This window comes from Pezoporus flaviventris, unplaced genomic scaffold (genome assembly GCF_033815535.1).
Source record: "Pezoporus flaviventris isolate CSIRO_AGI_PZ_B2104156 unplaced genomic scaffold, CSIRO_AGI_Pfla_v1 ptg000007l, whole genome shotgun sequence".
In the NCBI taxonomy this organism is placed as follows: Eukaryota; Metazoa; Chordata; class Aves; order Psittaciformes; family Psittacidae; genus Pezoporus; species Pezoporus flaviventris.
Window position 1 is genome coordinate 72,495,518 of NW_026892555.1, and position 13,109 is coordinate 72,508,626.

The window sequence follows — 13,109 nt, forward strand, 5'->3', positions numbered from 1 at the left end:
AGAGTCTGAGTTTTGAACAGCTGAGTCTCTGAGATTACATGGGGTTTTGCATTTATTTGTGTGTATACATGTATCCTGTCATCAGCACCCACTGAAAATTTGAATATTTTGGGTCTTTTTTTCCCTAGCATTCTCAACAGTCTGTGCATGCAGGAAACTTTTTCTGGTGCATAAGAGAAATATAATGACTCAATTGCAATTCTGTATGCTCCTGTAATGGCAGAAGTTTGACTAGGCTTTCAGCAGTTGCACACAAGAACCTGCAAACTAGGCTGATTATATAACACATCCTCTTAATACATATTTATTTTCCTTCTGTTTAGCCTGCCCAGCAGTTCTTATTGAAGAGTGTCTAAATATTTAAACCAAATAAGGAAAGATTTTTCTATTTAGTAAGTTTAAACCTGAAAAGAAAACATGCGTATTTGTGCTCCAGCATGTGCTGCAAGGGCTTGTACAAAGGACGTGTGACTTTATGTGACTGCAATAGTGAGAAGATTGTTGTTAGGAATGGGAATGCTATTGGTATTGGTTTGTGATACAGCTTAATAGAAGTTATCTTATATTTTAAAACAGGATACAGTCTTTGACTACCAACCAGGAGATGCCTTCTGTGTGATGTGTCCCAATAATGTCAGTGAGGTAGAAGAACTTCTTCGCATCTTGGAACTTTCTGAAAAAGGAGAGTACTTCGTTTGTGTAAAGGTTAAGCAGGGCACTAAAAAGAAAGGTATGGTGTGATGCACTGGTCATGAACAGATACTCCTGTGTTAGTCATAGTTATTATACATAGTTTTGAATGGTTTTATCTTTAGTATTGGGACACAGCGGTCACTTCAGGCAGGCATGTTGGAAGTCACAGAGATGTGTTAAAAAAGAGAGGATGCACTGACTTCCATGTGCTGCAGTTATGAAGTTAAATGGTTTAGGATCAAACAGAAATTAATTCCCCTGGAGCTTTGCTGGTGAGCGGAGACTCATTAAGTTACTGTAACTTAATTACTTTTGCCATTCTATACCAGAGAATTCATCTCTGTAATGTAGTTTCACAACTCCTAGCAATGTTCCAGTGTTGCTTTCCTTTTGAGATTTGTCTCTTAACTGCATTAGGATTCTGAAGAATTTGTAATAGTTACTACAAACTATTATGGCTGTGGGTTTACTGAATGTGAAGAACTGAAAAACCTGGGAGAAGAGCCTGAACTGCAGGCTGTGACGGCTATATCTTCAAGATTTACCAGGAATTCCACTGAGTTTTGTTTACAACATCTCTTTGTTCAGTCTGTCAGTTCTTTGATGAAGTAGATGAGATTAGCTGAGAGGACAAAACAGAAATTATTTGCAGTCTGGTACAAAGTCTGTTGTTCAAATATTGGATTTGAATTTGAAGAGCATCATAGGAAGAGGATTAAGTACTTCTTGTAACATGCTATTTGCATGTTCAAGGAAAAGAAGTTTATATAAATGTGAAAGTGGATGCTTCTTTTCTGCATTATATTTATGCCAGTCTTCTTCTGAAAGTAAAATTTGTTCTTTGTAGCAAGGGTACAGTCAAGTAATGCTGATACAAAGAGATAATTTAGCAAGTTATACACGTATATTCCTGGAGTGAAAATTCTGTAGTATTAAAGGGCTCTTGAGCATGGAAAAAACACAGTAAGAATCAGTAGCTGGATGTCAAATCTGAGAAACATTGTAAAGAGAAATGCCAGCAATTTCAAACCTGCAGAGCTTATTAATTAAAGGTGTTTTGTCACATAAATGGTCTTAGATTGGTTTTGGGATTAATTTAGAATAGCCACTTTAGCATGACGTGGCATGAGGCTGATAAACCAAGCTGCAACCTAGCTGATTCCATGCAGGGATAGATGGGACGTCAGTGTACCTCCTTCTCAGAAATAGAACCTGTTCAGGGTACAGGACAGATTATTTGCTTGTACAGAAATCCCTTGGGTCTGCTGGGGTTCTTGGAACCCTCAGAAGCTCCATCATGGAACTGGCTGCATACACCTTTGGTTAGGTCATTCAAAAACCTCAGCATGTTCCAATTTTCAGGAGTGCTTATTGATGGAGGGGAAAAAATGTGGATGTTCCTTTCTAGTAAGCCTTCCTCTGAATTTCCTCAAGGTAGAAAGTAGTAAGAAAGCCTTGAGTGGTTTAGCAGTGAAATTTATCTAACAGTGATGTATTGTACTCCTCCTTTTGTTTTCCCCTTTCCCAGTAAGTTTTGACTTTTCATTGGAAAATTATTATTGATACTTCATTGGTAAACTGTCTTGCTGTTTAGTTTATAATTTTCACTAACTGGCTGGGGCATAAACCTACAGAATTGAATGCAGTTTAGCTCTCTCGTGTTTCTTGAAGGAACAAGAACTCTGTGATGCCATTTTTGGATGTTAATAGATGCACATTTTGTTTTTCTCCCACTGAACTAGGAGCAGCTCGTCCACAGCACATCCCTGAAAGAAGCACTCTGAAATTCATTCTAACCTGGTGTTTGGAAATAAGGGCAACTCCCAAAAAGGTGTTTGTGTATTTGTTTTCTTAAAGATAAATCCTTAGTAATTCTATGCTGTGTGAGCTTTTACAGCTCTGTACTTGCTTCATGTGCAGTTACCAGGTTTCTTGGTGAATAAGGATTGTCAGTTTGTATGCTACTGTTTGTACTTCATTCTGAGAAATTTCACTTCTGGTACTTTATCTGGCAAACTAGGAGATACTGAAATCTCTATTCCTGTTCTTCAGTATCTTGATTCATAACATAAACAGAAGTGTATTAGATGCTTGGTGTCAGATAACTGAAGGGCTGACTGAGGCTGGCCCCATAAGCGTTTTAGAGAAATCATTCTTTCTAATCAGAGGGAGCTGTATCTGTCAAGTTTTGTTGCTGAAAATGCACATGTTGCTCTATGCAAACAAACCATAATGCCTTTTAAATTATTATAAAGCTTTTCTTTAGCATTTCAGTAGCCTGGCAGAATTTGAAGAAATATTTTTGCTTGTATAATATTTGTTCTCACGATGTGTGACTTATTTTTTTTTTCATTCTGTGCCTACAAAAAAATAGAAGCTTGTAAGTGGATATGCGTGTGTATTTCTGATACTGTCAAAACACATTGTAAAGATAACTTTGGATGAAGGATAAAGCTAAACAGTTGTGTTGGTTTGGTCTCTGGGGAAAATCAGTTTTTGGAAGAACCTTTTCACTCAATTTAGTGGATTTTGCAGCAGAAGAGAAGAGAATCTTCCAATTGTTTCAACCTTTTTAAAACTGCATTTAACAATTTTTGAAAATTTGTCTTGATAATAAGAATAGGTAAAGAGTGCTGGCTGGGGAATATAACCCAGGCTAGTTTTTATAACAATCTGTTTTATTACTTGTTCAATCTGCTTTATGTAACTTTGTACTCAAAACTGTTGTCTGAAAGCTCAATGTTTGAGTATACTCAAATTACTTTCCAAGCATTCTTTTGTGTAGAATACGTTATCTGATTGCACTTGGTGTTTTGGATCACTCTTCTTTTATGCACTGTGTTTATTTCCACCTTGCTTTTGGAAAAAAAACCTGTAACACTTTATATCTGATTTTTACTTTATCTTGCAATGCTCAATTTAATTTTCACTTAAGAAAAGCTTGCAATACCATTATGTGGGCATAAAATATGGAATAAAACACCACAGCAATATTTACATGACTCATTAAATACCATGCTTTATTTACAGTAATACCTTTCCTAAGACTTTTTTTTTATTCCTGTCCTGGCTTCTGTAACTTAGCAAGTGGTGTTTTGCCTTGAGTTTATTTGTATTATGGAGCTGTTTACGTAACTAAAGTGCAAATACATAAATAAGAGGGCCTTTCATAAATTTGGGTTTTTTTTTTCAGGGAATGGGTTGTGACTGTTTATTTGTCTCTTCCCTGCTCGGGTTAAGTAAGATTTTTCTGACCTGCTAGCCTGTAAATTTTTCATAGTAGGTGAAAGTGTGCATTGGGAAATAAATTGTGTTATCCACTAAGCTGTCAGGTGACTGTTTCCTGTTCCCAGACATCCCAAGTTTCTCCCAGCTTGTTACCATTTTCCCAAATGCACAAGTATTTTTACCCTTTACTCTCATTTTCTTCCCCCCAGGCGTTTTTGCGAGCTCTTGTAGAATGTACGAGTGATGTGGGAGAAAAACGGAGGCTTCAAGAGCTTTGCAGCAGACAAGGAGCCTCTGATTACACACGCTTTATTAGAGATCCCAGTGTTTGTTTGCTGGATTTACTACATGCTTTTCCAAGCTGCAAGCCTTCGCTTAACGTGTTAATTGGTAAGTGAACAATTTAGATTTAATTAGATTCAGTTTCTGAAAATATATCTGACTAAATGTTCAATTTTCCAAGAAAGTGGAATAACTGTTCAGTTAACTGCTTTAGAAATATTATAGTATTCATAGTGATTAAACTAAAACTGCTGTTGGGGAGCAAAGCTCTTGTTTTTCTCTTTTTAGTCTTTGGCCTTCATTCTGGAAACAGTTGGGTGCATACCTATGCTTCAATTGACTCTGGATTGCTCCTGTACAGAAAAAATAAGCATAAGGTGTTTGCAGGACTAGGGTCTTTAAGAAACAGTTCATCAACTGCTTACAATTAAAAAGAAATGTTTCTACAACTCCCGATGTCCCTGCCTACATGTTCTTTTCTTGCACTTTTACCTGTTAAAACAGAAAGCTTTTCCTAGTGTGTTGGTATTTATGTAATGTTCAACACACTCATTGCATTCCTCATATAAAATATTGAAGGAATGAGATTCAAACTGTAACCATCTCAAATACATCTAAATATAATGACAGTTATTTTCCAGATGAAAAAAAAAAAACAGAATTTCTTGACATGTTGCATTAAATGAAACAAAAAAAAAAAAGGCTTTTTATTTCTTACGGTCACCTTCTCCACACCTACCCTAAATCTCTCCTTAGTACACTGTGGGGATTAAAAAATACATACATACAAGCTCTGCTCCACTTTATACAAACACATGAATCTTCACAGTGAAAGCAAAACAACTTTGCTTTCCAGAGGTGGTATGGAATGTGCTGTAGCAACTGAACTGAACAAAAGGAAATATTCCAAGTTCTTGAAATGTGTTCCCCCAGGGAAGTAATGTGCTGAATGGTCTTAAAGTCCTCTTTAAGTAATTTCACTGAACTAGCTTTTCTTCACTCTGATTTGCAACTATGTTATGTAGCAGAGCATCTTTAAAATATGTCAGGGTGTCCATGTACTGGTTAGAACATCTCTAAAGGGTTGGTACATGTACAAAACCAACTAAAAAGCAGTTAAACTGTAGGTTCCCCTGTTACTCCACTGTGTTTTCTGGCGTTTGCTATGCCAGTTTTTTTCTGGTATTGCTCACTTACTGTCCCCACCACACTGTTCACTTAGTGATATATGTCTCCTTTCAATATACCCTTATCCTCAGCCATTTGCAGTCTGCATGCAAGTCATTCCTTTGAAGGCATCTGTGAGTTTGACCTTTGCTGTGTGTGTACGTGGATAAAAATGTGGTGTGTGATATATAGAGTGGACATCTCATTGAAAAAGTGTCAAATAAAATCCTGTCTCTGTTGGGTTTTCAGCTGTGATTTCAAAAATTTGCTTATGTACTCACAGTGGTTTAAAATTGAACTGGCACGTCTGTTTCTAGAACATTCTATATAGGAAACTTTCAATGAAGCAATTCCTATTCTGATAGCTTTTGAGCTCATAGATGAAAAGTGGGCAGAATTAAATTTCAAGCTTCACTGTATCCACCAGTTCCTGGCATCTCTTCTGTGCACCTTACAGTTGTTTTTAATTGACCAAGAACCGCATTAATTAACTATTGCGGCCTCATTTTTATAGGCTTTCTAACATGTTCCATGAAGTTTAAAAAACATTCAAAATAGAGTTCAGGTCTTAATAGCTTATTTCTGAACCACAAACACTGAATGTTAATAGAGTAAAATTACAGTTAAATTATAGTGTGCTTATATTGTGTTGCACTGTAAACACTTATTATATGATATTTGCATTTGGGAGAATCAAGTAATAAGTGATGCTGCTTTTTTTAAATTTTTCAGAACATCTTCCTAAATTACAAGCCAGATCCTATTCAGCATCAAGGTAATTAAATATTCAAGTTGTATCTCCTTGATAATTTAGGTATGCTTTTTTTACTCGGATATGTGTGTGCATGTTATAAAGAAGAAAGAGAGAAATGAAGGCTAAAACCTGATGATAAAGTGATTGTATACCTGTTGCAAAAAATCCCACGGTGTTTGACTATTTCAGACAACATTGTTTTTGAATGTCTGGCAAGACTTTGTTGGTGTTTTTAAGAACAAGCTCACACACATGTAAATCTGGTAGGAATTTGATTCTCTTCTGTAGGTACTGGCATCTGAGTCCAATATTAAGACTTTTTCTAACTATAGATAAATATCACACTGAATACTGAGAATCTTGATTCAGTTAATGTGGTTTGGACTGCTGTGGTTTGACCTGCTGTAAGGTTGTACAGCTATCTCTCAGGGTTGTTTGTTGTTGTTGTTGTGGAGTTTGGGTTGAGGGGTTATTTTGTTTGTGGTTTGGGGTTTTTCTGTGTTTGGGTGGTTTTTTTGGTGGTTTTTTTTGGTGTTTTTTAAAATTTTTTTTATTAATACTTTTGTCTTTCCAGTTCAAACTTGTATCAGCCAGGGAAACTGAGTTTTGTATTTAGTATTGTGGAGTTCGCTGCCTGCCCCACTCGACCAGTCTCACGGAGAGGAGTATGTACAGGGTGGCTTGCGGAGTTAGTTGCCGCTCAGCTGCATGCCAACAGAAGCACTGTGGATACAAATGGAGGAAGCTGTTCAACTAAAAAGGTATGGATATTAGATCTAAACTCCTTAACCATTAAATTTATGCATTTTTGAAACAACTGCAGTTATTTTGTTCACTGCTCTTGTGTAATGCAGATGTTTTGGCAGTATATATCTTCATTTTGCAGTTCTATCCTACTTGTAAGTTCACCCTTCCCTCTGTAATATGTCTAGGTCTTAATTGCTAAGTTGCTAAACTTATATTTTACTTTATCTATGGATACCTGAATTGTGAAATTTCCCACTGCTGAAAGACTAGGGTTGTTTTCCACCCCATTGTAGTCCTAAGTGAGTCATGGAGAATATTCTCGTGGACTAAACTACTACTGTGCAAGTAAATGGTTATGACTATTAGTGTTGTAGAAGAGAGGTACTTGGTCACTTCCAGGAAAGGGTGGCAGATAATAGGAAAGAAACTGTAAAACTCATTTTTTTGTCAGGTCTCACACAGTTTGCAAAGGCCAAGTTATTGAATATGACACAGGATAGAGTTGTATGTAGTATTTCTGATATGCATCAAAGATTGTTTGACATAATGGGTATTATTAGGAGAAGGTACTTCCCCCCTCCCCCCCCATTCTTTTTGCGGCAGAGAATCTGTCTAAATAATCAGGCTCAAAGTTATTAGGTGTAAGCTAATTATTAAAAATTTGGAATTCTACTCCATAATTAATAGCACAAAAAAAACTGCCAGTCTAATTTATATTTGATTAAGAATAATGAAAACTAGCATAGTGTTTGGTTACAAGAAAACTGTGCCAATAATTCAAGGTGCAGGTCTCACAAAATTTAAGGAAAACCCATGCAAGTTATCTTCCTTTTTTTAAAGCTAAGTTATAAGATAGACTCATTAATGTGTGTATCATATATCTTATTCCAGCATTCACATCTGCTCTTTATTTAAAATATTAGTTAATTTACAGTATATTAATGATCAAACACAACAAAGAGGTGGAGTTAAAAAGGATTATTACAAAATGAGCAAATAAATTTCAGAATTATCTGCAGTATAAATGTGTTTACCCTTTGCAGTATTTTTTAAAGGAATGATCAGTTTGGAATCATTAATAGGGAAAATAGCCTCCGAACTTAAGTGTGTTTTGGAGGAGTAAATATAACATAAATACAAATATTGCCCCCCCACAGGCAATAATTATACCATTATTTTTAATCATCATGAAACCAGAGACTTGGATCATCTTTTAAAAAATTAAAACTAGTCATCTCTCATTTTCTGTACATTGTTAACCATGCCTCAGAGAGTAGTTATGGAGCTCCTATGAAAATTATGTTTAGATTTCCTTTCAGACATAGCTGAAGATTGGAATTAAGTGCTTTTCAATGGAGTGATAAAAACCATTTTCCAAGATCTTTGAGCAGTTATCTGCCTCCTCTCACCCATATGCATTTTTGGAGATCATGTAAAACTTACGGAAATTAAGAAGACAAGCTCAGTATCAGTAGGCTTCAATTTGCTGTAAGCAAATTCTCACCTCCACTGGAATATTTTTAGATGTCCACAGTGTAAAAAAAGATTGAGTTGCTTATAATAGCAATAAACTAGCTTTATTTCCCTTTCAGTACCAACACCAAACTTTCCATGAATTCTGTAACATTATTCCCCAAAATTTTCATAACCAGAAACTTATGTTTGTGTGGTTTTCCCTAGTTTTCCTCCAGATGGATTAATAGGTTTGTAAATATGATGTGGATTTTTTCCATGAACTCATCTGAAATTTTATTCTAAATGTCTGCGTGGCATTAAAGGTAAACTTTGAAGCTCGGGTTTTGGAATGTTGTGTCAACACATACACTATGTAAATGTCCTCAAGGTTCTAAAAATTTCATGGTATTTTCACTTCTTAAGAATGTTCTTCAGTTGTATTTTATCTAATTTCATTTTAGATATCTATTTTTGCTCGTCCAAACAATGCTTTCCACTTACCGGCAGACCCATCTGTCCCACTCATGATGGTTGGTCCAGGAACAGGAATTTCACCATTTATTGGTTTCCTACAGCATAGGTATGTACACAGTTGTTATCTGGAAAGCAGCCTTCTTATGTTGAAGACAGTAAAGCCTTTTCTTTTTCTTCCTTCTTCCTTCCTTTCCTCCCTCCCTCCCGCCTACCCTCCCTCCCTCCTTCTTTCCTTTTTCTTTCTTTTTTTCTTTCTTTCTTTCTGTTTATAAATTGTCTTTCTAATTTTAAACAAGCAGTGTTTGTGTATTTTTGTTTTTCAAATGAGTAGAGCTTACATTTTCATCTGACAGTATGTGATATCCATAGTAGATATATGAGGAATTGGGTGGATTGCAGAAATGGTTATAAGAAATTAAATCTGTTATCTGTGTGTTACTAGTGGAAGTCCTGTAAGATGTTGGTACTTATAGAAACAGTGTTGATTAAAACTGTGGATTAAGTTTGGTATTCAAAATCCATTTCATTCAGAAGTGACATCTGTATTAAAAGCCTTGGCATGATGAATGTTAAGGTTTCTCCCATATTCCCTTATTTCTGTGTTTATATATATTGATGTTTTAAGATGAGGAGCTTGGCACATGAACCCTCAAATGGGCAGTGGTCTTGGGTTTTGTGGATTTTGTATTCAAGGGAAGGTAGATCCCTTTTTTTCCTTCCTCCAATTTCAGTAGTGAAATTTTGCAAGGCAAGGAGATGCTTATTTAAAAATTGATAGATACCACATCAACAAGAATATGTAAAAATATGTTCATTTGGAGGAAATGAAGAACAGGGAGAGTGGAATATTTGAGTGGGAATGGTTGCAAGTTTTGTAGGTAACCAACACATACGATTCCTATGTGACTCATTAGTTCTAGCAAGATAATGAAGTTTCTTGAATCCTGCAGCAATTAATTTTAAATCATTTTAGCTGAGAGAAAATTCGGACACAGTGTTTCTGACTCCATGCTTCCACTTTGACCAAATCATTATGTACAATCATTATGTCCTTACTCCTTAACTTTAGCTGCCAAATATACCTTTTCCTCTCAGAAGTATTTTGCATTTTATTTTAAAGGATTCATAGCATTTCATAAGCATTTGATCAATGAGAAATGAAATGTCTCTCTCAAAATGTAACTAGAAAGTTGCAGCTAAAACCCCTCTAAAGTAATACCTTCAGCATTATTTCAAGAAAATGCAATAACTCTTCTGATGATGTGGTAGTAAATAGATTGTTATTCTAAGTCTAGCAGGTTTCTACAGCTAAATGGAAAGCATGCTAAAACTGCTTTGTGCTGAGTTTTCCCTTTCCAGTGAAAGATAAAGGGTAGTGATCTCCTTATTCAGCAGTCAGGATTGTTTTGCGAGGCGCTTGGAAGTGTCAGTCTTGAGTATTCCATTATGAAACTGGCAAAAAAAGACCCCCTTTGAAGCTGATTGATTTTGAGCTGTGCCAAAAGTGAGTAGTCAAGAAAATCAAGTAAGTAAGAAGGGTTTGACTGTGATTTACTTTAAGTCATTTCACATTTCTGCCAATTCAGAAGTTTATTAAAGCACTACTTTACATGAGAATTAGGTTATAGATGTTTTGGATTCTGCACTTGATAAAACAGGATTGGATTTTATTTTTTTTTTCTTTTGGTCTGTTTAGGCAAAAGCTCAGAGAGGAACATATGGACTGGGAATTTGGAGAGACATGGCTGTTTTTCGGTTGTCGGCATCAGAACCGAGACTATTTGTTCAAGCAAGTTCACTATTTAGCATTCATTTTGTATTCATGAGGAATGCTTATCTCTGAGCTGTTACTAATAGTTGCTATTGCCTTTCAGAGATGAGCTCAGATGTTTTCTGGAAAATGGCACGTTAAATCATCTTAAGGTTTGTTTCTCAAGAGATTCTTCTTCAACTGCAGAAGTAGCCCCACCTAAATATGTGCAAGATGTCATTAGGCTTCATGCTAAGGAAGTTGCCAGAGTCCTGCTGAAAGAGAGAGGTTACTTCTATGTATGTGGGTAAGTATAGAGTGGAGATGGACTGTCTCAGAAATAGAACAGAGTTGGCAGAACTTTGAGGCTTTACAAAGACTTAGTGGTGTCTGAAAAAAAGGACCAACATGTGTTGTGGTTTAAACCCAGTTGGCAACCCTGAACCATGCAGCCACTCGCTCACTCCCCCCCCTTCCTCCCCTCGCTCCCGTAGGGATGGGGAGGAGAATCAAAAGAATGTAACTCCCACAGGTTAAGAACAGTCCAGTAACTAAGGTATAACACAAACCACTACTGCTACCACCAATAATAATAATAAGGGAAATAACAAGGGAAGGGAATACAACCGCTCACCACCCGCTGACCGAGACCTAACCTGACCGAGCAGTGATCACCCCTTCTGGGTAACTGCCCCCAGCTTATATAGTGGGCATGACGTGCTGTTGTATGGGATACCTCTTTGGTTAGTTTGAGTCAGGTGTCCTGTCTCTGCTTCCTCCCGGCTTCCCCTCCTCCCTGGCAAGAGCATGAGACTCACAAAGTCCTTGGTCAGACTAAACATGACTTAGCTAGAACTAAAAACATTGGTGTTATCAGCGCTGTTCCCAGGCTGAAAGTCAAAACCACAGCACTGCACCAGCTACTAAGAAGGAGAAAAATGACTGCTACTGCTGAACCCGGGACATGATACTGAAAGTGCCTCCCTGGAATGCTAGAATTTTATAACTATGCCCACTTTTTTCAATACTGTCTTGAAAGTGTAGCTTGTAATCACACCAATCTATGGTTTGCTTTAGTCACTTATTATTTCTTTTTGATTTCTTAATAATAGGAGGTTTCAAGCTAATAGATTTCTCTTGAGAAAATGAGATATGAAAATTTGAGTACATGTGACTGAACTGCACAGCTGTGAGATAGCAGCAGTCTTCCAGGCTTGGGTGGGCCAGAATGCTAAATCTCAGTAATAGAATTAATTTGGAAGTTTTATTTGTGGCTGCTAGCTTACCTGAAGGTTTGAAATTTTTAGGAAGTTTGTTGATAAATTATCAAAACGTTTGATTATGAAACCCAGTGTTAGATTCTTCTGCAGGAATAAATTTGAGCAATGTGTATTAAAAATACCATTATTAATAAGGAGTTTGGGGTTTTTTGTTTTGTTATATTAGAACTGTATGGTGATATAATAATAAAAAATACTTCAGCAGGTCAAGTTCTCCCTAAAAGAAAAGTTATTCTGTGACAATTCAAGTAGGGTTCCAAGGGATTTTTTCTTACAAATTACAATATGCTGAAAACTTTGTAATGTTTGATTGAGAGAAACCCTTGTTGCTGTCAGTGCTCAGCTGTGTGAGAACTCAGTGAGAGTTTTGCTGTGCTATATGCAAGCTATATTTTTGGTTTGGATTTTTTAATGCCTCTTTCCCAGTATTATCTTGCCTCACCTCTGAAGCTACTGATAAAACCAAAAATACACTATTATGCATTTTCCTAGTATATATCCTTTTTTTCTTTCAGAGATAAGAAGCACATGGCTGATGGTGTAAGTGATGCTGTAGTGGACATTTTAAGCATGGAAATGGAGGCTGACAAATTGGAAGCAATGAAATTCCTGGCCACTCTTCGAGAAGCAAAACGATATTTGCAGGATGTATGGAGCTAAATATTTAGCATTTCCTATGCTTTTGTAAAACTGAAGATTTTGTTTCACCCATGCTTTTGATTAAAAGCTATTGTCAAAAGTGCTGTCTGTAGTGGCCCAAATCTTCATTTTCTCCATTGACCTTTCAAGCAGGAAGATAAACGTGTTTTAAATGACAGGAAACCAGGCTGCCTTTGGAATTGTATGGTGGTTTTTAACAATGTTGCATCATGGATTGTCTCAGTGCCTTGATTCTCTCATTTTAATGTCAGTTTAATGCAGAAAGTAAACACTTCTGCACTTGTACAAATATAATTGTATGTTTACATTTTATCATTGCTTTTTTTTCCTATAATGTATGCATAAATAAGCTACAGAGTAAATACATTACACACTGATCTCTGCATCATCAAATTCATTACAGACTTGCCAGGACTGCCTCTGTAAACCGTTTTCTGCTCAACTTTGCGAATAGAATAGGAAAAGACTTTAAAACAAACAAAACACACGCAAAAAAACACCAAAAAACACCCTTGGCTGATAAACTTTGCTTTTTACCTCAAGGGAACAGGGCAGAGTCAAGTTGTGTGCTGTGCTTATTGAACCAGTTTCACACATCAACTCATCCTATTTTCGATTG

General features: G+C 36.4%; 2 protein-coding genes across 3 annotated transcripts in view; one reads left to right on the forward strand and one right to left on the reverse strand.

Annotated features, from left to right (window-relative positions):
- The window catches only part of MTRR (5-methyltetrahydrofolate-homocysteine methyltransferase reductase), a 26,102-nt gene extending 13,302 nt beyond the window's left edge, over nt 1-12,800 (forward strand). The window contains exons 8-16 of one of the 2 annotated variants that reach the window (XM_061449199.1): nt 577-730; nt 2,436-2,524; nt 4,131-4,311; nt 6,103-6,145; nt 6,699-6,885; nt 8,788-8,906; nt 10,497-10,589; nt 10,675-10,857; nt 12,346-12,800. In XM_061449199.1, coding sequence (XP_061305183.1) covers nt 577-730; nt 2,436-2,524; nt 4,131-4,311; nt 6,103-6,145; nt 6,699-6,885; nt 8,788-8,906; nt 10,497-10,589; nt 10,675-10,857; nt 12,346-12,490 — 1,194 coding nt within the window. In that variant the 3' untranslated portion in view covers nt 12,491-12,800. Of the gene's footprint in view, nt 1-576; nt 731-2,435; nt 2,525-4,130; nt 4,312-6,102; nt 6,146-6,698; nt 6,886-8,787; nt 8,907-10,496; nt 10,858-12,345 lie in introns of those variants that run through there. The other variant, XM_061449198.1, reaches the window with a different exon arrangement.
- SEMA5A (semaphorin 5A) overlaps nt 1-13,109 on the reverse strand; it is an 831,366-nt gene that overhangs the window by 235,064 nt on the left and 583,193 nt on the right. The window lies entirely within an intron of this gene.